The 23989-nt window shown below is 33.6% G+C and overlaps 1 protein-coding gene across 1 annotated transcript in view; it reads right to left on the bottom strand.

Moving 5' to 3' along the window:
• The window catches only part of RFX6 (regulatory factor X6), a 50897-nt gene that overhangs the window by 14654 nt on the left and 12254 nt on the right, over positions 1–23989 (bottom strand). The window contains exons 5-9 of the mRNA XM_045542303.1: positions 20181–20258; positions 19028–19055; positions 5773–5880; positions 1574–1651; positions 1344–1457 (exon numbers count right to left, since the gene is read on the bottom strand). Coding sequence (XP_045398259.1) covers positions 1344–1457; positions 1574–1651; positions 5773–5880; positions 19028–19055; positions 20181–20258 — 406 coding nt within the window. The remainder of the gene's footprint in view (positions 1–1343; positions 1458–1573; positions 1652–5772; positions 5881–19027; positions 19056–20180; positions 20259–23989) is intronic.

The following is a 23989-nucleotide window of genomic DNA, read 5'->3' as shown; positions in this document are numbered from 1 at the left end:
TTGCAGAAGCTCATTTCACAGTGCTCTACTTACAGTGCTCACTGTGCCTCCCTGGTTCCACCATAAGGAGGAGAAAACAGGTTTGTTTCAAGTTACATAAAGTCAAGACTAAAAAAAATCATTTGGTGGGGGGGAGTATGTTTTAAGGGTATTTCTTGGAGGAGCTGAGTGACAGTCCAAAGTGCATTGCTTTAGTGGTTGTAAACGTGTATGCATGAGACCCAGATCTTTTCTTATACTCACTCTTGGAGCCACCGTCATTCCTGCTTTTGGTGCTTCCTCAAGTGTTAAGCATTACAGACAATCAATGCAAATTAAACCCTTTCTCTCTAAATAATGACATTCTTATTCAACCCAGAAAAATAAATGAGATAATCCTTGCTTTCCTCTGCCCTTCTTCAACTTTATCTGGAAATAAAGGCAGAGAATATACTGCACTAAATCCTGTTTTCTTATCCTGTGATGAGGAAGAACTGAACAGAGAATGAGAATATGGGCTCCCTTATCCTGGCTCAAGCTAACCTATCAATTCTTGGTCTACACAGTTACTTCTGGACTGAGTCCACCTAGCTTTTGCTTCACTTTTCTGAGAAGTCAAGAACCTAATAGTTGCAACTAACTTAGAAGGCTTTTATTTCACAAACACTTAACAGGATCCAGCTTGGGTTTTCTTGCCAACTCAGATTATTTTTTAAAAGGAAAGCTTTTAATTTTATTTATGACAATTTAGCAGGTAAATGCAGGCAGACTCACTTTAAAGTACTCAGTTTACAATATAGTTTTATCTTTTAGCTTGGACCTTGTAGCAACCAGGAAAGAGACTGTGTCGGAGATTAGCCTCTTTCCCTTTCCCATTAAATGTTTGGCTAGAAGGACAGCCAGCTTGTCTTTATACAGGATGTCTTCGTGATCCTTCTGTAGATACTTGGGGACTTTTATTTTGTTTGAGAATAGAATTAGATGTTAAGACGTTAAAGATAGAAGCTTTCAAGATTTACAAGTTATTATTTTTATGGGAAAAAACATTGTATTATTTTAATCTGGAAATATCTTGAAAAGTTAATAAAAATTAACTACATTTTCACATATTAATAAGTATGTCATGTATACAGTCATTCTTAGCTGTAAACAGAAATTGAGTTTGTTTTACTTAATGTAAACTTTAATTAAAATACATACACTATTAAACATGTACTATTAAATTGTTTTCTCATCAGAAAAAAATTGATAGTGTATCTCTAGCCAGAAATAACAAATTTATTAAAAATATGTTGCAAGAATTTACATAGAATGCCATGTAAAGAAACAAATGGTTCATGTTTAACATATCCCAAAGAGCTTACCTTATAAAGAATTGAGTCACAAACACAGAAAATGTCAATAATAACAGGGTTTTCAAGCAGGGGAAGAAGATGATCAGGCATTCCTTGCCAAAAGTGTAATAAGAAATGCTGGATCTAATTGCAGAGCAAAGAGTATGTACGTTAATATTTTCCCTTAACATGAACTCATTAAGAACAGGACATGAAAGTATATGTAATATGCTCAACAAAGCGTTCTGTGTCACCCTTACCTCTTCAAAGTTTCCATTAATTGCATTGTCCAGGATACATTGGCAGTGAGTTTTGTACATCATTATGAGAGTATCAACCTATTTCAAGGAAGAAAAAGCTTAACCGAAGCAGCCTTTTTATTTGTTCATTCTTTCAACATACATTTTCAGGGCTCCCATTATGTACAGAACAGTATGTTCAATGCAGAAGGCTCAAAAATAAATCCTTATTTCAAGGAGATTACTGCCTTGTGAAGAGAGAAACAAAAGTCAATTGACAACTGCAGTGTAGTATGATAAGAACAAAGAAAAAGGTAATTGTGCAGGGAGTCGTGGGTCAAAAGAACATCCTAATTTTCTGCCTAATAAAAAAATTACCTTTGACTGGGGGAATGAACATAAAATGATAAAATACATCAACTCTTTATACAGTTTTATTAAGTGGATGCTTGGAGCGGTGTGGCATAGTAGTTTCGAGTTTTGGTTCTGAAGTCGGCTGAACCTGAGTGCCCAGCTCCACTGCACTACTTAGCAGGCGTGACCTACAAGTTGCTTTGTCTCTGAGCTCCAAGCTTTTATCTTTAAGTAGGCATTAATAATACAGTACCCATATGGTGTTAAGAAAATCAAATAAAATAAGATGTGCTATCCATGGAACAGTATCTGGCACATAATAAGACCTTACTAAATATTTTCTGGAATTAGTAATAATATCAAAGGATACATTTACCAAAAAATACTCAAACATTGTGTGTCTATTACGAAGAGTCTGTATTTCCAAGTTAATATGGATATTTGTATTGCATAGTTTAAAAAGTTTTAAATATATTCTAAAATTTTCAGTGGATTTGAACTAGATAGTATTCCAGCAACTTAACAATATTCAAACTAAAACCTTTATTTTATGTGCTAGAAATGTCCCTACCTGTTGCTGGTTGTTTGCTATATGTGAAGAGGAGCTCAGCTTAGGTTAAAGGTATGAGCTTTCCCCTAGATTACCTGGATTTGAATCCCAGCTTTAATCTGCCACTTACTAAATATGTGACATTGGGTAAGCTATTTAATATTTATATGCTTTAATTTCCCCTTCCATAAAATTTACATGATAATAACAGTAACTGTATAAGTTGTTTGTGCAGTAAACAAACATAAAGTATAGTACATGTTAAACAACTGTCAGCTATTTTGATCCCAATGGCATTGAGGGTGGTGGTGACACAGGTGTTCTATCCTAAGCTTTTGCATTTCACCCTTTATTCTTAAAGCCCAGTGAGAGCACCCATTTTTGTGGTCCTGCTTACAGCTGAACAATAATAACATGCAGATTGCCATCTATTTCCTTGGAGGCATGCTGACTACAGGACACCTCTAGCAGGTTAGGACATCATTAATGCAAATGAGACTTGATCTCTACTTTAGGCAATGCTATTATGTTTTTAGATCGATTGTAAGTCATCCTTTGGAAATGAGAATGAAAACTATTTGAAAGATGGAAGGGAAGTCATAATTATTGTCAAAAATTAACCCTTTGTTTATATACACAAAAGAAAGGAAAACAATATATCAAGGAGGTATCTACACTCCCATGTTTATTGCAGTGCTATTCACAATAGCCAAAATTATGGAATCAACCTAAGTACCCATCAGTGGATGAATGGATAAAGAAAATGTGGTATATATACATAATGGAATATTTTCCAGTCATAAAAAGAAGGAAATCCTGTCATTTGCAGCACCATGGGTGGAACTGGAGGTAAAGTAAAATAAGCCAAGCACAGAAAGACAAATATCACATGTTATCACTCATACGTGGGAGACAAAAAAGTGGATCTCATGAATGTAGAGAGTAGATTGGTTACCAGAAGCTGGGAGGGGTAGGGTGAAGGGTTGATTATTATGTACAAATATACAGTTTGATAGAAGAAGTAAGACTTAGTGTTTGATAGTACGGGAACTGTAGTTTACAATAATCTATTGTATATTCAAAATAGCTAGAAGGGAATAATGTTTCTAGTGTAAAGAAAAGACAAATATTTAAGGTGATGGATATTCTAATTACATTGGTTTGATCTTTACAGATTATATGATTATATTAAATTATCACATGTATCCCCAAAATATGGACATCTATTATGTCTCAATACAAAAAATTTAATTAACCCTTTGAGCTCTGAAACCTACTAAAGGACAAATAAGATTTTATCTTCACAAGTATTTCTATTTATTTGTGTCGAAATTTGTTGTTTTATACACAAATCATCAACATTTTTTAATCTTACTATTAGTACTTCATTTGTTTATTTAATACTTACATAGTCTTAGCCTAATAAATTTTAATTGTAGTGTACTTTGTATTCTTTATAAACCTAATTTTACTCAGTTTTCTGAGAATAGCCATCATGTTAGAGGCAGCAGCAGCAGAGACAAGGCTTAGCTCCATTAAAGGCTGTCAGCATGTGGTGGGGGCGGCAACTGCCTTGAGTGACAGTATGATGAGTCATGAAGCGGATCCCCAGCTTCAGCCAACATCTCTCATGGGGTCAGCTTCTCATTGAGCAGTCTCCGTTCTTTCTGCCTTAAGCAGGTGCTTCAAGTGCTTGGCTTCAGCCGCACCCCTCTTTCTAGGAACTGACAAGTTACCTAGGGAACTTGGCTACTAGCTAAAAAGGTGAAAGGGCTAAGCTGTCCTCAAGAGACAAAGAAGAGTGTTAGTCCCTGGTGCTCATGATGAAGTCCACTGGGAATGAACTTAGAAACCAAGGGTTATATAAGCACCTTGATACCTGAGTGAGAAATGATCTACAGACCAGTCTTTCAAGTTGGCACGTAAGAAATTCCTTAGAGGCCAGCAAAGAAACTGAAATAAACTATTGGAGCCTGATCCTCACCTCTCTTTTTTCCTTTGTTGCTCAACCTCCCTGTCCCTCTCCCTCTCCCTCTTGCCAGGTATATTTACACAGTACACATTTCCATGATAAGTTTGTATGTAAGCAATCATCTCCACAAAAGCTACCCAATATTACCCTTCCCCGGAGAACTGAGATCCCATTGATTTCCACAGGCTTCCCCATAAACTGCCACATGTTAACATTTACTGGCAATTTCCAAAATATAAAGTCATAATATCACACATTATATCCACAAGGTTAAAAAAATGTGGTAATTTTGAGAAATGTGGTGAGAAAGGAGAATAGTAGGAAGTGGACATACTTCAGGAAACTCCCTTGGATTTGGCATCTGAGAATTATCTGCAATACTTAACCTATTCTTAACTGGCAGAGTATGACTGTCATCAGAATTAACCCTGTAAGTTACTGTGCATCTCTATTTATCTACCAATAACCTTTTTTTAAATCAACATGTTATTTTTATTTCCTGTTTCTACAAAAAGCCCATTACTAAAGTAATACAGCTGGATATTAGTTAATCATATTCTTCTCTTTGCCTCAAAAATATAAACTGACTCAATATACTATGAAAGGTGTGTTTCTCAAATGCTAATGAAAAAATAAACTTTAGTTGAAAGGAAAACATAGAATTCATTAAGTTTTGATTTAATAATGGCTCCTGCTATACAATAGCCAATAAATCCCCAGCAAATGACTCTACAAATACAGAAATAGAGGAGAATTTAGCCTCAAATTTTATTACATAAGCATTGAAAAGTCATATTGAGGATTATTTATAAGCTGAATCCAGTGAAAATGTTTCTTAACTTTAAAAAATTGCAAACCTAAGTGAGCATAGAATTTGAGAATTGAAAGGAAACTTTGATTATCTAATATAGTCCTTGTATTCATCTAATTATTTCCCCCCTCAGTGCTAGGAGTATATTCTGTACTAGAAAAATGCTTGATGACTATTTACTGAAATAAAATAAAGCTAATTGAAAACATAAAACTTTTAATTGAAGAAACTGCACATGATAGACACATTCTAGTGCTTTCTTTCTCAACAGAGTTTTAAATTAAAAATAATCTTTAGTCTTTTAAGGTTTATTTTATCACCTTCTGATTACATGCTATCATGGAGATGGTAAATAATTAATTGCAAAGTGTTTAATCAATGTTAGTAAGCGTTTGTCTCTCCTATAAATCAGTCAATTATGTTTGATTATGCAGACATCTGACTGCTTCCTGCAGTGCCATGAGATTCCCAGAAAATTGAGATATGGAAACGACCTATCACAAAATCAATAGAGAAGTATCTTTAATTGATACCTTGTCCTTAGAAATGCATCCTTGGTACACAAGGTGTTGAGCACTGGGGAATTCTGGAAGAAGTGTTCCAGTCTTTGAGCTAAGCGAATATTTACGAGTGAAGCCACCCTATAATTTAGAAAAATGAAAATAAATAAATCATTGTCAACTACATACCTCCAAAACACAATCCTAATAAAATAGAAACCCATAAAATTTCACTCATCTTCACCCTGCGAATTATGATAAATTAGAATATTTGAGTACACTGTTCAGATTGTATAAGTGAATAAACTACACGTCAGCCAAAATGTTTTCAAACCTTAAATAGTTTCATGGTCATGATGTTTTTCCTATCACTTTAGATGTTAGTTTTGAATGTTTGTCAGTTTTTATAACTTTTTAGAAATTTGATTTCACATTAGTTAATGGTGTAAGTTTTGGAAGATCTTCATCTGGAATTATTGAAATTATTTAAACTATAAGAGGATCAGGAATTGCCAAATTCAACTCGCTCTTTTACAGATTAAGTAAATGAGATGATGAGAAGTTAATTTATTCAGTCTCAGAGATAATTACTGTCAGAATTTTCACTGGAGTCTAAGTTTTCTGATTCCTGAACTAGTACCCTGAATTTTCCCACATCAACCTTTCCCCACCCTGAGTTCAGATATGTGTTGTTCTTTCACATCTTTTGGGGAAATCACATCTTTAGAAGTTTTCAGAAAATTAGAAACAGTGCCGAATAACTTATGATGCCGTGGTGCTCACATATGTACAAGAAACCCACACGGAAAAAATAAATACATATTCATGACAGAACCAAATCCTCAGCAAATCAGTCTCCCAGGCTATAATTGATTGTTCCTGCTCCACAAACAAAATTTTAACAAACTGAATGGTAATCAAAAGTTTGGGTGAAAAATGAAATTGTGAATAGGGTAAAGAAAGTAAAGTATCCCTGGGAAGGACAAAATGTCATTTTTCCCAGAGTTCTTCCACATTTATTTCTAGACTTTTTATGTCTTTTTATCTCTGTCATATTGAAAATGTTTACTAGACAAAAGCTTTATTACTGACATAGATAGATTGAGTTCCTACCTTGTCTTATCACTCTCAGACTTTATATACCTTGTAGAGCAGAAAGGAGTTGGGAGTTCTTTTGAGTCTTTAAACATCAGATACTTTAGAATGGATTTCTTATTGATCAATTTGATATAAGCTCTTAAACAAATTTTATATCAAAAACATAGAAATTCTTTTAAAAAAATGTTTAGCCTACCTTGCCTCTATTTGCAAACATAATAAAGTATTATCCTGATTGAAAAATTTTTAAAAAAATTCAACATTCATGTGCACACATGGAAATAACATTCATTGGAAATCAAGCAGGAGGGAAGAGGGAGGAGGGTTGGGTAAAATCACACCTAATGTATACAATGCACACTATCTGAGTGATGGACATGGTACAAAAGCAATTCATGTAACCAAATCATTTGTACCCCTGTAATATTCTGAAATAAATAAATAATTTAAAAGATAATCTAAATAACAAAAAAGAAATATCACATAAGAAAAAAATATAAAATGCAACAAAATAAAGGATTTAATATTTAAAGGAAGGAAAACGTATGGCAAAATATAGAACTAACATTTGATGGATAAACATAACAAAAATAAATCTAAATTCTAATTTTACAAAAGTTTACACTTTCCTTATATTCTTGGGTGAAAAATCATCTTTATTTATCCCAAGATGTGATTTGGTGAGATGGAAAAAGAGAAACAGAGAAATATAAACCAAAAAAAAAAAGGACAATACATAGTGTTGGAAATATAAGTAGTAATCAAAAATATTTTGATGAAGCAAAAAAGATAGGCCCAAAAGATTTAGCAGGTAAGTTTTATCAAGAATTCAGGAAACATATAATTTGTAAGCTTAAAAGAAATTTGTCAAACAATAGAAAAGAAAGACCACTTCCCAATTCACTTCAAAACGCACATTCCAAATTTGACAAGGACAGAAAAAGAAAGAAAAATTATAGGTCAATCTTGTTTTATCTCCAGGTTTGCAACAGTATCAACCAAAATATTGCCAAACAGATCCAGCAGTGTATAAGAATGGTCATATTCAGGTGAGGTTTAAATTCACTGAATTAACAGAAAAAAAGGAGAATATCATATATTAATCATCTCATTGATGCAGAATAAAGCATCTGTTTAAAATGCAACTCTCATTCACTATTCTCTCTTTCTCCCTCTCCCTCTCTCCCTCCCTCCTCCATAGAAATAGAAGAAAACTTACTTAATCATTACACAAAGAATATAAAGAATCCACAAAAATATCTTACTCAAGGGTAAAATACTATAAAAATTGTCTTGAAAATCACAAACAAGATAAAGTTGCCTGCTCTCACCTCTTTTATTCAATACTGTACTAGAGTGTATTCAACAAAGAACAGTAATCAACAAAAAATTAGGTACTGAAAAAGAAGAAACAACACTAGCATTATTTGTAATTGATATAATTGATTAGACTTAAAAACTAAGATGAACCACAGAAAAATTGTTATGATTAACAATAAAATTTTTAGCAAATATACTGAATACAGGATCAATTTAAAAGTCAATTGAATTTCTAAATTCAAGGAACAAACATTAAGAACAGGCAACAAAAAGATACTGTATGAAATAACAAATATTAGAAGATGCGTAAGAATAAGCCTAATAAAAGAAGTATAAAACATTTACAGCAAAATGATTAAACTTTATCAAAATGCACTAAAGAAGTTATGTAAGAAGATTCAGTGTTCAGAAATGTCAGTTCAACACAAATTTATTTTCTTCTCCAATGCAATTCCAATCAAAATAACATCAGGGTTTTCTGAGAAGCTTAACAAGCTGATTCTAAAATGTATGTGGAGATACAAAAGATCAATAACAGATACATTTCTGATAAAGTAGAACCTGGCAGAAGGATTTGCACTAGTACATATGAAGATATATTATAAAGCTTTAATAACTAAAACAGCTGGATGCAGTGGCTCATATATGTTACCCTAGCACTAAAGAAAAGGGTGATATTGGCATAGGTATAGGCTAAAAGACCACTAGAATGGAATATATAGGTTAGAAATGGCCCATGCATACATGAGAAAATTAGCATTGCACATTAGCAGAGATAAAAATGGTTGCCTATCTCGTATCATACTCAAAAATCAATTAGAGGAGGAGAATTATTCTGGGAAGATGGTGGAGTAAGAACCAGGAACCAGTCTCCCCACCTAGACAACAATTGCACTAGTAGAATATGTCTTATGGAACTATCTTAGAATTCTGGAGCCTACTAAAGGCTTGCCACTTCCAAAGTCTTGGATGATAAACTATGGTTCATTTTGGTCAATTTCATCTTTTAGCTCAGTAGAAGGTACCATCTCCCACCCCCAACCCACGACAGGTAGTGCATGAGATGCAGTAGCAGCTTATACATAGCTAATGGTAGCCCGGGTGAGCAATAAAGACCCTGTCCTTCAGATACTGGAGATCCACACTGTGATTTCTGATTGCTGCTTCTGATCATGGAGGTACAGACACAGAGGTGGGCAGCCACTGCTTCTGAAACAAGACCCACACCCCCATATAGACACACAATTGCAAGTCCCTCCCCCTCCACCTGAAGTAATTTCTATGGGATTTAAAGGTCCCTCATTCTTCCCTTCATTCTCCTTTCCCCTCACTCTCTGGGAGTCAGACATTAATGACTAGAGCATTCAAAAGCAACTTCATTTAAGGGGGAAATGAGAAAGTCCCCACACATACTCAGGGAAAGGCACAGACTCAGAAAAGATCTAAGAAGACTGTAAATTTACATCTCAGGCTGATCCTCACCATAGAGACAGCCTACAACAACAAAAAACAAAATAAAACAAAAACAAAAAACAGCAAATCCTGGGGCAGAGACAGAATTTGATTTCCAGACTTAGAGCATGTTATTATATTCAAATGTTCAGTTTACAACAACAACAAAAATCACAAGGCATACAAAGAAATAAGAAAATATGACCCATTCAAAGGATCAACAGGAACTGTCATGGAAAAGACCAGATGTTGGACCTACTAGACAAAGGTTTTAAAACAACTGCTTAAGTATGCTCAAAGAACTAAAAGACATGGTGAGAGCCACGAAAATGATAAATTAACTAAATGAAACTGTCAATATAGAGGTAGAAAACCTAAAAAACTCTAGAGTAAAAAAATACAATAACTTAAATAAAAAATTCTCTAGAGGTGTTCAATGCCAGATTTAAGCAGGCAGAAGAAAGAATCAGTGAACTTGAAGAAAGAACAATGGACCTTGTTGAATCTGAGGAACAGAAAAGAAAATGATTGAAGAAAAGTGAACAGAGCCTAAGGATCCTGTCAGACATCATCAAGCAGACCAATGTATTGTGGGAGTATCAGAAGGAGAAGAGAAAGAGAGAAAGAAGTGGAGAGAATATTTGAAGAAAGAATAGGTGAAAACTTTCCAAGTTTGATGGAAGAAATAAATACAAACATCCAAGAAACTCAACAAAACTCCAACATAGGGAACTCAAAAGAGACTTGCAGCAAGACATCATAATCAAACCATGGAAAGATGAAAACAGACAAAGAATCTTGAAAGAGAGAAGTGACTGATACATACAAGTGATTCTCTTAAATCACATGGAAAAGAGAAATTAAAGTTACAACTGTTGTTACAATAACATTGGCTTTTATTATAATTGCCCATGTCTTTACTTTTACTGAGATTTTTATGTTTTCATACGGCTTCAACGTACCGTCTATTGTCCTTTCATTTCAACTTGCAGTATTTCCTCTACCATTTCTTGCAAGGGAGGTCTAGTGGTAACTAACTCACTCAGCTTCTATTTATCTGGGTGTTTTAATTTTAATCATACAAGTGATTCTCCATAAGATTATCAGCAGATTTTTCATCAGAAACTTTGGAGGCCAAAAAGTAATGTGGCTGATATATTCAAAGTTCTAAAAGTAATAAATTGTCAACCAAGAATTCTATTTCCAGCAAAACTGTTCTTCTAAAGTATTTTATACCCACAGGATTGGCAACAACCAAAATGTCATTCAATACCAAGCATAAGAATGTGCTGTGAAAGGAATGTTCATATATAGCTGGAGAGACATAAGTTGACACAACCACTTTGGAAAATAACTTCACCTTATCTAGTAAAGTTAAACCTGAGCATATAGGACCTGGTATCTCACTCTTACGATGTGTATCTGGAGAATGCTCATGTCCATATTGTTTTTCAAGAAAAAAATGCATCAACAATGCAATGAATAAATGCATTGTGATATCTTCATACAATGGAATACTATATACAGCAGTACAAATAAAGAAACTAGAACTTCATATATTAGCATATATATGTGGAATCACAAAACCTAATGCTGAATAAAATCAGACAGTCATAAAAAATTAATCCATTTGTATGTAGGATAAAACTGGGTGAATAAATAATATATTATTTAGGGATATATAATAAGTGATAAACTTTAGGAAAAAAATGAATGCATAATATCAAATTATGGAGAGTGGTAACTTTTGATAAGTCAGAAGGAGAAAGGGATTGAGGTGGGTGCACAGAAGGCTTCTTTCTTTTAGGCTACAAGGTAGGAATATATGTGCTTGTGTGTGTGTGGTGGAGGTATTGCAAATAATACATTTTCCAATCAAAAATGTTAGCATGCTAAAGTAACACATATTAAGGAACAAAGTCCATATCTTTTATTTTAATACTTTTTAAAAACTCTCCTGTTGATAAATAATAGTTTTCTGTAACAGAAGCTAGGAATATGTGTGGAACATCAACAAGAGGCAAAAGAGCCCAAAGGAAAAATCTTAAAAATTAAATTTATTTGAATATGTTAACAATTGTGTACAAAGATGGTATAAATGGCATATATCAAGTAATAATAGGTTGTCAGAATGTATAACACAAAAAGAAAGGAGGGACCAATCATCTGCAAAAAAAAAATAAAATATATCAATTCCACTGATGTTTGCTATTACAATTGTACTAAAAGAGGTGCCAGATCATAGGCCATCTACAGAGGTCTGGTTTTTTTTTTTTCGCTTTTTTCTTTCTGAACTGATGACTTTGGTACCCTTGGGTGAACTGTTAATAATCTTATTTCTAAAAGAAAGCAAGAAGGACCCTACAGAAAAGAAACAAATATGATTAGTAGGCGAGGGTCTGATTTATGAAGAAAGATTAAAGGAGTTAAGCTGCACAGCTTGGCTAAGTGATCACAAAGGAGAGTATGATAACAGTCTACAAATATTTGAAAAGCATATACCAAAAAGGGAGGATTTGATATTTATCTCAGCACAAAGTTGTTCAACTGGCCATGAATGGCTGATGTTAAGAAGAAAATTCTGGCTATCAAGGAAACTTCCTGGTCATTTCAAATCAAGGGCCCCATTCCCTATGAAATAATGGTAACTTCATCACTCTAGCTACTTAAAACAAAATTCAGTCCACACTAGAAGATTCACAGGAAAAAAAAAAGCTTTCTTTGATCAGGGCAAAGTATTAGAAGTAGGTTTTGTTCATTTGTTTTATTCCTTGGGATTAACAGATTTTGAGACAATCTCTAAGACATTTCTGAAATTTAAACCACTACATTTATGAATAAAGAATTTAAAACAATCAAATTATTACCACCAAGTGGTAATGACTCTTGCCAACCTCTCACTGTTATTTTGTTTTGCTTTTGTTGTTGTTGGCTTTTTTTACTTTTATATTTTGAACTATGTAAAACTTTTAAAAACTTTTTTAAAAGTATAGAGAAAAAATAAGAAACACCCACGTACTTACCATCTTGATTAAGACATGAGACATTTCAAATATTAAAGCAGCCTTTGTAACCCTGCCTAATCTCATTTCCTTTCTCTCTGCAAGAAAAAATAAATGTTCTGGATTTGGTTTAGATTATTCCTGTTCAAACTTGTAAAAATTTGCCTTGTAAATATTCTTAAATAACATATATCATTGCTTTAAAACTGGTGCCATACAGTATGCATCCTAAATTAAGTGTGCTTTTTTCACTCAACTTTGTGTTTGAGATGACTCTAATTTGATTCTAATAACTATAGTTCACTCATTTCCAAAGCACTACAGTATCTTATTGTAAAAATATATAAAAATTAATTTTCCCATTATATCATAATGAACATTTAGATTATCTTCCAGTATTCTGCAATTATAAAAGACACTGCGATGAACATCAGCATATATGCCTCCTTGTGCAGTGTGAAGGCTTCTCTACGAATGCAGTCATAAAATGTGTGCATCTTAAACTTTATTAGATACTGTCCCTTCTACTGTTTATGAGAGTTCCTTTGTTCCACATTCCTGCCAACAAAATATCTTTAGACTTTTTAATTGTTGTTCATCTAGTAATTGTGAAATAATTACTCATGAGGTTTTATTTGCATTTCCCTGATTAATACTTAAACACTTTTTTATCAGCAGGGATGATATTCAAAATATGTACTGACTATATGTTTAGACTCTGGTAAGTCAGAATGGGCACCAAGAACAGCAGTATTATTTATTGTCATTCTTTTTATTTTTTTGCCTTGTATGAATTTCCCTGTTCATATACTTTGCTATATTTACTTTGGGTTGTCTTTTCATTATTCAGATGAATTCTTTACATATTATAGAACAGTGCTGTTCAATTGATCTTTCTGTAATGATGGAAATGTTCTATATCTTTACTGTTCAATATAGTAGCCACTAGCCACATATGGTTTTTAAGCATTTGAAATGTAGTTAGTTGACTGATAAATTATTAATATATTGTTTTATTATTTATCTTATTATTTTGATATTTATTAATCATAGTGAATAATTATTATTTATTTTATTTAATTAATAGCCATATGTGACTAGTGGCTATCATATTGCATAACATAGTCATAGATATTAATCCTCTGTCATTTATACAGATGCTCCTTGATTTATGATGGGTTTATGTCCAATAAACTCATTGTAGGTTGAAAATATTCTAAGTCAAAAATGCATTTAATACACATATAATAAAGTGTTGAATATCTCATGTAATTTATTGAGTATTGTACTGAAAGTATAAAACAAAATGATTGCATGAGTACTCAAAATTTGGTTTCTACTGAATGTGTATCACTTTTGTACAATCATAAAGTTGAAAAATCATTAAGTCAAACCATTGTAAGTCAGGAGCAATCTCATTAGGACTTACAAATATCCAGTTTTGTTTTATATATTTGAGGCCATATATATACATATTTGCTTTTGTGTACAATTTTTTCATAATTAACATTTCTCCATATCATTAAAAGAGCCTTTTAATAATTGAAATAATATTCAATCCTATAAATATACTATAAGTTATGTAACAATTTATTTATTATTAGTCATTTAGGTTATATACAGTTTTTCACTGTAGTCAATAACAATTTTGTGCATGATGTTTTGTTCACATTTTCTATTTTTTATGTGAGCTTTATACAGAAGTAGAATTAGCAGGAGATTCTTGATACAAATCTACAAGCTGTTTTCCAGAAAGTTCATTCTGCCTTCACCAGCAGAATATGAAAGAGCTTATCTCATCATACCTTCACCAGCTTCAGAATTTCTTAATATCTGGTAACTTTATTAATATAATGTAAAATGTTATTTTAATTTTTTTCATGAACCTTTTCTTCCTTAAGTGAATCATCTATTCATATTTTTTACTCTTTATTATGATCTTCATATTTTTCTTACAAATCTTAAGATTTCTTCAGGTAGTAGATATATTATTTCATTGTGATATTTACTGAAGATATTTCCCCCAGTTTTCCTTTGACTTCAAATTTTGTATGTGATGCTTTTGATATGAAGTTTCTAAAGTCTGTGTATTTCTTATCCTTTGAAATTTCTTGAATTGTTTTCATGCTTAGAAAGTGAATTACCCCATCCAGAAATGAGGAAGATATATATATTTACTCCTAAGTATTCTTTTTATATTTAGCAGTTTATATGAAATTCGTATAGGATGTGAGGTATACAATTTTTTTTCAAAATAGTACATTTTTTAACATGATGCCTGAAGAATTTTATTAATTTCGTTGGTACTCCACCTTCCTCCGGAAAAAACCTAAGACAACTTATTGAAAAATATTTTCTCATTGGTTGTAACGTGTCCTTGATCATACACCAAATCCTTATATAAACCAGAGCCTTTTTCTCGTACCTAATCTTTGCTGCAGATTTGTCCCATCTGCGGCTGAGGCAGGATCATAGTGTCACAGTACTTTGATATCTGCCAGACAAGTTCCCTTTGACTCTTCTTGTTTACAATTCTCAACTATTCCTTCCTGAAGATTTAACTTGTAACCATTTTGATCATTTCCAAAAATAAATTACCCATTCAAATTTTTATTAGAATATAAAATATCTAATTTAATTTAGGAAGAATTGGCATATTTATAACATTTAGCGTATCTATCCAGGCCCATGGTTTGTCTTTTCATTTAAAATTTTCTTTTATACCTGTATTTTTTCCAAACAGTTAGTATGCTTCTCTTATTAGGAATGCTCCTGAATATTTCGTATGTCTGTCTGCTGGCTCCCACCATTTAAATTTTACAATTTTCTACCTTTCTTGCCTGCCACAAAGACTGTTCCCATCTCTCTCAATAGAGTGTGAAAAAATTAAGTCCTACAGAAAACAATTTGAACAACCATTTTCTCAATTCTTTCAAGGGTGGCACTCAGCTAGCACCATTCCACATGCATAAAAGAGTTCATTCCTTCCGTACAATGGGTGCCTTAGGGCATTAAGGCTGCAAGCTCTCTGGGAATCCTGATTGAGAATAATTAGAGATTTCTTTAAGCTCTGCAAACTCCTACTTTCCCTCCATGATTTTCACTCACAGCAAATAACCCAAACTGCTACCTCTGAGAGATATCCCAAACCACCACACAGAAGCTACCTCAACTTCCTGCCACATAATTTACAAATCTCCTCACATCTGAATGGACCCTTTCCTCTTTCCAGTTTTAATGAAAGAAGTACTCCTTCCCTCCAGGGCCAATTCCTTCATTCTGAAGCTCTTCCTTCCCAGCTCTTCGGTTACCTTGTGCTCTCAACTTTCCCCACTTTTATGTCTGCAGTCTCTACTCTTTACTGAATCAGTCTTATCAACATTAGCATATCACTCTAATCACCCTTCAGAACTAAACTCCAAGCCCTTTTCTGAGTATGGCCGTCAACTTGACTAAATCGTCTACCTTCAGTGTCACTTCCCACTCATTTCCCAAACCAATCAAACCCCAGCTCACCACTAAAAATGTTCTCCCTGAAGTCATGAGTTATCACCACTTAACTAATTCCATAGATCCTTCCTGGTCCTTATCTTGATGACCTTTTAGCACCATTTGATAGTACTGAGAGTAGTGAGTATTCCCTTCTGCTGGACACATTTTTTTTTCTTGGCTTCTGTGACATTATATTCTTCTCCTTCTCTCTTTACTCTCTGGATTCTCCTCAGTTATCTCGCTGCCCCTTGTTCTCTTTCCCACTTTTCACAACTCTTTTCTGGTAACCTCTTCTCTTCTCATTCATTTGTCACCTAGGCATTTTTGTCCATTACCATGGCTTCAATCACCCCCAAACTACATCTCTAAGTCTTCTTTTCCAGTCACATATATCCAACTGCCCACTTCGAATTTGCACTGGATGTTTCACAAACACATCAAATACAAGTCCCAAATTGAACTAATTATCTTTCTACCTGCTTCTCCTCCAGTATTTCCTAACTGAAATCAGTTACTTCTCTCCATCCCTAGGTCAGTTATCCTAGTCCAGATCTTTTCTTACCCAGGCTCATATATCCTCCAGTGGATTTACTGGCTTCCTTTCTTACACTCTTCTAACTGGTTCTCTATATTATAACCAGGATGAGTTTTAGAAAACACAAGTCTGATGACATCATTCCCCTCCAATGGCTTCCCATTCCAGAATTTTTAACCTAATAAGACCATGCACAGTCCAGCCCTTACTTACCTATTATATAGGTGTACTCTCTATCTCATTCTACTCTAAAGCTATGTCAAATTTCTTTTATTTTTGCTACAAAATACTGCTCCTCTTGCTTGCCTTCACACACACCAGTGGTTGACATTTGGCCATGTCAGAGACATTTTTGTTTGGAATCCGGTGTGTTAGAAGACAGAGAGGCAGTGATACTACTAAGCATCCTACAATATACAGGATATCTCCAACAAACAGAATTTTCTGGAACAAAATTTCCATGGAATTGAGGCTGAGAAACCCTGCCTTTGCCATTCCCTCTGTCTGGATCATTCATTCTTACTCCCCTACCCCTACTCCACTCCTCCTCCAAACTCCTACTTATTCTCAGTCCTTTCCTTAAGCATCACTTCCTGTGGAGAATATCCTCAACCCCCTAAACTCAGTCAACTCCCATGACACCCTTTATAATTCCTTGTTCAAGATACATTTTCCTGCCATACTGTAAAGCTCTGTGAGGACAGGACCAAATTTATCCATTCACTATTTTGTCCCCTAATATGTGTAATACCATATATCTGTTTATTAATATCTTGAACATGGATTTTAAAAAATAGAACCTTACTCTGACTTTTTAAAAAAGCAAATACATCTCTCAGCCTCATTTTTCTTAGCTGTAAATTAGCATGTTAACACCTGTTCTTCCTACCTCTCAGTTATTAATGTTCAAATGACCTAAAGTATATGTATGTTTGCACCGAAAGTCTCGTGTCCTGAGCAAACCTGTGATGATTTGGTAACTCTAAATACAAAATATATATTTTTTTATTTCAACTTTGTTATGAAAATTTTTATTATCATTTTTAAAGCATTTAGAGTAGTTTTAAATTTTTAGAAAGCCCTTAATTATGTTAATTTCTATAATTATCACAATAATGATACACTATTATTGCTTCAGGTATCTGTAGAAAATTCATAGGCTATCTAGCCTAACCAGAATATTTTATTTTAACTTTATAAACAAAATCTAGAACTGAGTTTGTAGTGTACTCTTCTAAGGAAGAAAAAGTAGACTCAGGAAATATTTCCTTTTATTCCATAAAGCAAGGCTCGCTGTACTGAGGATATATCAGCTGATGGCTCGCTAGTACCCCCAGCCTCATCAAACTGGTAGAAAGAACACCTGAGAAAAATTACTTAAATTCTCTATTGACATAAACTTTAGTCAACCGAAGTGTATTTCTAAGTCAATATTTTTGCAGTTTCACAATTGTTTATCTAATAAAGAGCTATTATTTCATTGATAAAAAGAACAATCTGGAGGATTTTTATTATGTAATTAGCTATTAACTGTATCAAAAGCACTGGTGGAAAGAAATGGTCATTTCAGAGGTTGAGGGCTTTATATTATTTCTTAAGATATTATCTTCAGATAATATGCTTGCATCATTTCACCAAACTAATGGACTTACACTTTACCTCAGGTCCAGATTTACACACAACACATTGTCATGTGCCCTTCGTTCTGTGGCACCTTTTTTAATGATTAGTTAACTTGAGGATAATGAAGGTCTTATCATGTGCCTAATTAGCCATGCAGTCCCTAATGGTAGCCTAACTCATTTAGATAAAGTCAGTTTGCTGATCTGTTCTTTAAGGCGGGAGTGGAGAGGAAGCCTAGGGAGAAAAATTATATGCAAGTGTGTGTGTGTGTGTGTGTGTGTGTGTGTGTGTGTGTGTGTGAGGTGTTTGTGTGTGTAGACACAAACTAGCAAAGAGAACCATAATGTAGCATAGCTTTTGGGCGTCTTGATAACTATTAAATGTTTTGTCTAAATAGGTGTAGTCCAAACACCAATTCTTTCTATATCTTCCACTTTAGCTTTTTGCTTATATTTAAGTGAAAACTTTTTGGATGAATGATAGTCCTTTTTTTTCTTTTCCAGTCTCCTAACTATCTGATATTAGGTAAGGATAACTGAACAATTATCTTTCCTAGGTTAACTGAAAGTTGTTTGGTAGTTCCATGTAGAAACTCACTTGTTGCCCCAAATATAATTTAGCTGCATCTGAAATCCTCAGGCATTCAAGGCGTTCCTAATAAATAACATTTATTTCTATATTTGTCAACACAGATGATCAACACGTATTGCTCAGCTTGTAAGACATATTATAGCAGATGTAAAATAGAGATGAAAATAATTCTTACCTCATTCTTCAGCTTGCTTCCAGAAAACCTTTAAAAAATCAGTACATTTCCCATTACTTAAAAAAAATTACAGTTATAGTATTCAAGGATATGCAGAGGACCCCCCCAAAAATTGTAACTTCATGTCATGATTAGTGGAATAAACTGGAGAAATTTCTTTGTTTTTTCAAATGAACTCAAGCATCTTTCTCAACTTACTAAAAAAATAAGTCCTTTAGGGAAAAGTAAAGTGAGGAATATTTAGGAAAGTAAGGTGAGATTTAAGGCAAGCAAAGAACACTTGATATTAAACAGTTGTATGTGTTCCAGACTATATTTACATTTTATAGTGGGTAGTAGATAGTAAGTAGCCATTATGTTTATTTTAATATCTGAATTTACCATAGTATAACTCAGGTGACTAAAATTATTTTTTTCTATAGATACTTTACTTTTAAAAATAATTTTGTCCTCAGCTAAGAGCAGTTCTTGGTAAATCATACGATAAAAGGCAATCTCAGATGCAGACTTAATGTGATTTTTTTAAAAAAATTGTATATTATCACTGGTTTCATTGGATGTCACCTTACTTATCAATAACCTTCTCCTGATAATTAACAGCAGCTTAGAACAATGTGCTTTTTATTTTCATTTATGCTTTTCCTTTCATAGAGACCCAAACAGGTCAGTAGCTTCATATTACAAGGGAAGGTGATATTCAGTGTATATGTGATTAAAGATTATTACAATAAACTTTTCATCTTAGTGAGGTACTAGTCAAACACATAGATCTTTATAACAGATTGTCTCTTAGAAAAAAAAATCATGTTTATATTTTTTGCCTTTATTTTATTGAATCCAGCTTGAAAATAGACTCAGCTTTATGACTAAATAAAAATTTAAAAGAAATTCTGCTTCCTTGATTTCTCCTCTTAATCTAAGACACCTAGTTCACCCTTAATTTTCCATTAATTATTACAAATTATATTTTATAATATTAATAATTTGCCCAGTCATCTAAACTATATAAATGCCTATACAAAGTTGACATTAAGGTCTGACACTTAAAAGAAAACATTTTGATGAGTAAAATTAGAAAGTCATTTTATTGAATAGATGTCATGCATATTTAAAGAAATGTAGAGAATTTGCATTGAAGACAGTATAACTCTACCTTGTTAGGCCCTTTCCAGAATAAACGGAGTGGTAATATGCACTGCTCTCTTTGATGCCAATCCCATAGTAATGATACCTAGAGCAAGGACAGGAACCAGCTCTGTATTAATGAAGGAGATTTTTCAAGTGGGAAAAGAGGCTAAGATAGAACTGAAGTACCCACAACCAAGAACTGCAACCTCTTGATGACATTCCTCTTCCAGTATTTTTTAGGTAGGTAGCATCTTAATGTGATAAATCCTTCTTTGACAGTCACTAATTCTACTTTTGGTCATATTTCTGGCTCTAGGGTTGAAAAAAGTAGGAGACTCACTTACTGATATATTCCCTTATATCCCTTAAAAAAATTAGCTTTCAAATCTCCCAAATTTGTAAATGTTAGGCATTGGCTCTAAGCATGTTGATTGCAACTATTTTCAAATTGCTCAGTTCAACCTAAATTTAGTCAATTGAACAGGAAAATACTTTTTACAGTATATCTATTGGATAGAGAAAACAGTGTGACATTATGCATAAGGAAGACAATGATGTCATGCATAGGAATACGTATGAAGCATGTGACCCTCATGAGGAATGAAAGGCCTAATTTATCATCATTTTCACTTAAAACTTCTGGGCAATAATGGGAAAAAAGTCACAAATCAATGGAAATATGACACATGGAAAGTAACAATATTATGAATTATTTATTATAAATATGCCAATGGATCACAAACCACAAATGTAACATCTCATCAATTCTCAAATTACAGCTCATTCTTCTAAGCTGCAGACCCTTGACATATTACAGACCCAAGAACAAACACTACAAATATAGTACGGAAGATAGTGGAATAAGTGGCATATAGTGAGAGCAGCCAGAGTCCTCTAACATCTGCTTTCTGTGGTCAGTTCCCACTGTCCCCCCTTCCCTCCCCCATGAAGCATCTCTACCCACTGTTTCCCTATCCCTTCAATTTGCATTCATCTAAGATCAGGAAAGGAATGAAATAAAAGAGAACAAGGGGGTTTCCGGTGGCCTCCAGCCTAACTATATTTGAAAATGTCAAAAGCTTACTGTTTGTTTTATTTACTAAAGCAAAATATGTTAAGCATTGCTTTAAAAGTTAATAAACTTATTTTATTATAACTTTGATCTTCTTGTTTCTCATTTATAATCCTTTTTTGACATGTAAATAATATTATACCATGGTAAAGTGGTTTGTCATGTAGACTGAGAAAAAATTACATTGCCTTCACAGGTGGTAGACAAAAAGCATAAGTCAAAGGGATGACTATGAGCTCAACAAATATTGGCATGTATACTGTGTCCTCATCACTGAGCTAGTTGTCAGTTCAATGATGAGCAAAACAGACATTGAAAATCTGGTCAGGAACATTGATGTATACCCTAGTCCACAGCTACCTGAGCCAGATGCCTGTCATCATGATACAGTGACCAGCATTGAGGCACATTTTACTTCCAATTTTTAAACTACCTGATATTCACATTTTTTAAATGCAACATTTTTAGGGGGAAATACATACTAATATGGATTTATAATTTTTTCTTATGACTTTAAGGAAAGTATATTTCCATCACACAATTTATTTGATTCTTGTTTTTATAAATTGCTGTGTTTGGTCCCCTTGGTCCTGTCCCCAATCATTAGGGCAGAATATCTTTACAATTAGAAGTATTTAATGCCTCCACCTACATTCAGTGTCAAGATTCTATACATACCCCCCCAAAAGTCCTTTTTGAGCAATATATGTATTTTATTTAAAGGTCAAATATAAATGACACTATCAACCCAGACACAAATTGACACCTGAGGAAAATGACTTGGTCAGCTTCATTCAGCTCTACACCTGAGAAATGGCAAGTCTTTTTCTCTATATTAATGCCTCATAATGTAGATATGTCGATGTAGCTAAGCATATTCTATCAATACAATCTTATAAACATGCCAGGAGATAGAGAACCAGTACAAGAGGACATTTTCTTTTCTTCCAACATGTATCTGGTGCTTACTGTGTGCTAAGTACTGAGGATTCAAAGAGAGGTAGAGTAGGGTCTCTGGAGGGATTGACAGTTTTGTAGGGGAGAAAAGAATGCAAAGAAAGAATTGTAATACCCAACTTAATATGTGCTACAATTGAAACAGGTGATAGCAGGTCATAATATACATAGTTACGATTTATTAAGCACCTATTACATGTAATACATCTATTACATGTATACATGATCTCAAATTTCCATAGAACTCTGCAAGTAGAGTATTATCCCCATTTCAGAACAGAGGTTCAAAAATTATGGGATTTATTTGAAAATGTTATGGAAAAAGCTATGGGTTTGAAGGCAAAATTCAAATCCATGGCTCAGAAGAACACTCTATCTCAACAGACCATATTGCCTCCATGTTCAAGATGCAAAAGATATGTTTAATTTCACACTTTAATTTTACCTGTAATTAGAAAGTCTTAAGTGAAATATAGTTCGAATATGTTTGCATTTATGCACACACACTCTCTATTCCAGTTTGGCAGGAGTAACTAGTAAGCATGAATAACTAACGCGAATCATTGAAACCTACACCACTGATGTAAATGTCTCCTATTTGACATTCCATATATAAACAAAGACTCCTTCTAGAATATAAGTGCCTTTATAATAGGAAATTAATAAACATTTGTTGAATAAATGAATAAATAACATCAAAAAAGTTAACAATGTGTCATAAAGAAAACTATAAAAAGAACTTGTCAAAGGCATGCATGTGGTATCATCTACTTAAACATATCTGCACAATTTAAAATTTGATAAGGTTAAAAAATCTCTTATCCAACATGATGTAAGGAAGTCTACTAACTCCTTTAACCCTACACAAGTACTGAATAAACTCATCTATTACTATCAGGACTCTATACTCTATAGATATCTTGTGCTTTTTACCCTGGTGCTTTTGTTTTGTTGAGCTCTCCATTGGGAATACCCTTCTTCCATCATGTCCTCATTTCTTTCCCCGCCCCCCCCAACTTTATTTATTTCTTTAATTATTTATTTATTTATTTAATTTCAGAAAATTACGGGAGTACAAATGTTTAGGTTACATATATTGCCTTTGCACAACCCAAGTCAGAGCTACAAGTGTGTCCCTCCCCCAGATAGTGTGCCTCGCACCCATCAGGTGTAAATTTACCTGTCCCCTCCTCCCCACTCCCACCTGCTGGACACCTGAACTCTCATTTCTTACTCATGCCGCAAGGCATAGCTTTAACGCGTGAAGGCTTTGCCTTGTCTCTCAGGCAAAACTCCTGAACTGCCCTGAACTCTCTTGGTCATTTGTTGCATGTAGCTTTGTCCCTGTATCATTGGTATGTGTGTACGTGGATTACCTTCCCTATTAAACTCTAATATTTAGAGGAAGAGAACTTTATTTTTCCCTTCATTGTAATCCCCATTAGAGATTACTGTAAAGAAAAATCCTCAAACATTTATCTGACGAATCAATGTGTTCTTTCAGGAATTTAGAAACAGATTAAACATAAATTTTCTTAAAGCCAAGAGTTTTTAATAACCACTACCTGACACTGCATTTCTAGGTCATCAGTAAAATACTGAGGTTGAACAAAAGTTGTATACCTAACCAATATATATGAAGGGCTTAAAACCACTGTATTTAGGCAGAATGGCTGTTGCTGGCAACACAAATCTCCATATTTAGCAATGACCATTGTAATGCTTTAGCACATTTCATATACAGTTTCTTTTCAAGCCAATAAAATAATCTTTCCCCTTTAATTTTTCTTTTAGTCTAACTGGGT

This window comes from Lemur catta, chromosome 2 (genome assembly GCF_020740605.2).
Source record: "Lemur catta isolate mLemCat1 chromosome 2, mLemCat1.pri, whole genome shotgun sequence".
NCBI classification, from domain to species: domain Eukaryota; kingdom Metazoa; phylum Chordata; class Mammalia; order Primates; family Lemuridae; genus Lemur; species Lemur catta.
This window is presented reverse-complemented; position numbering and strand designations above follow the sequence as displayed.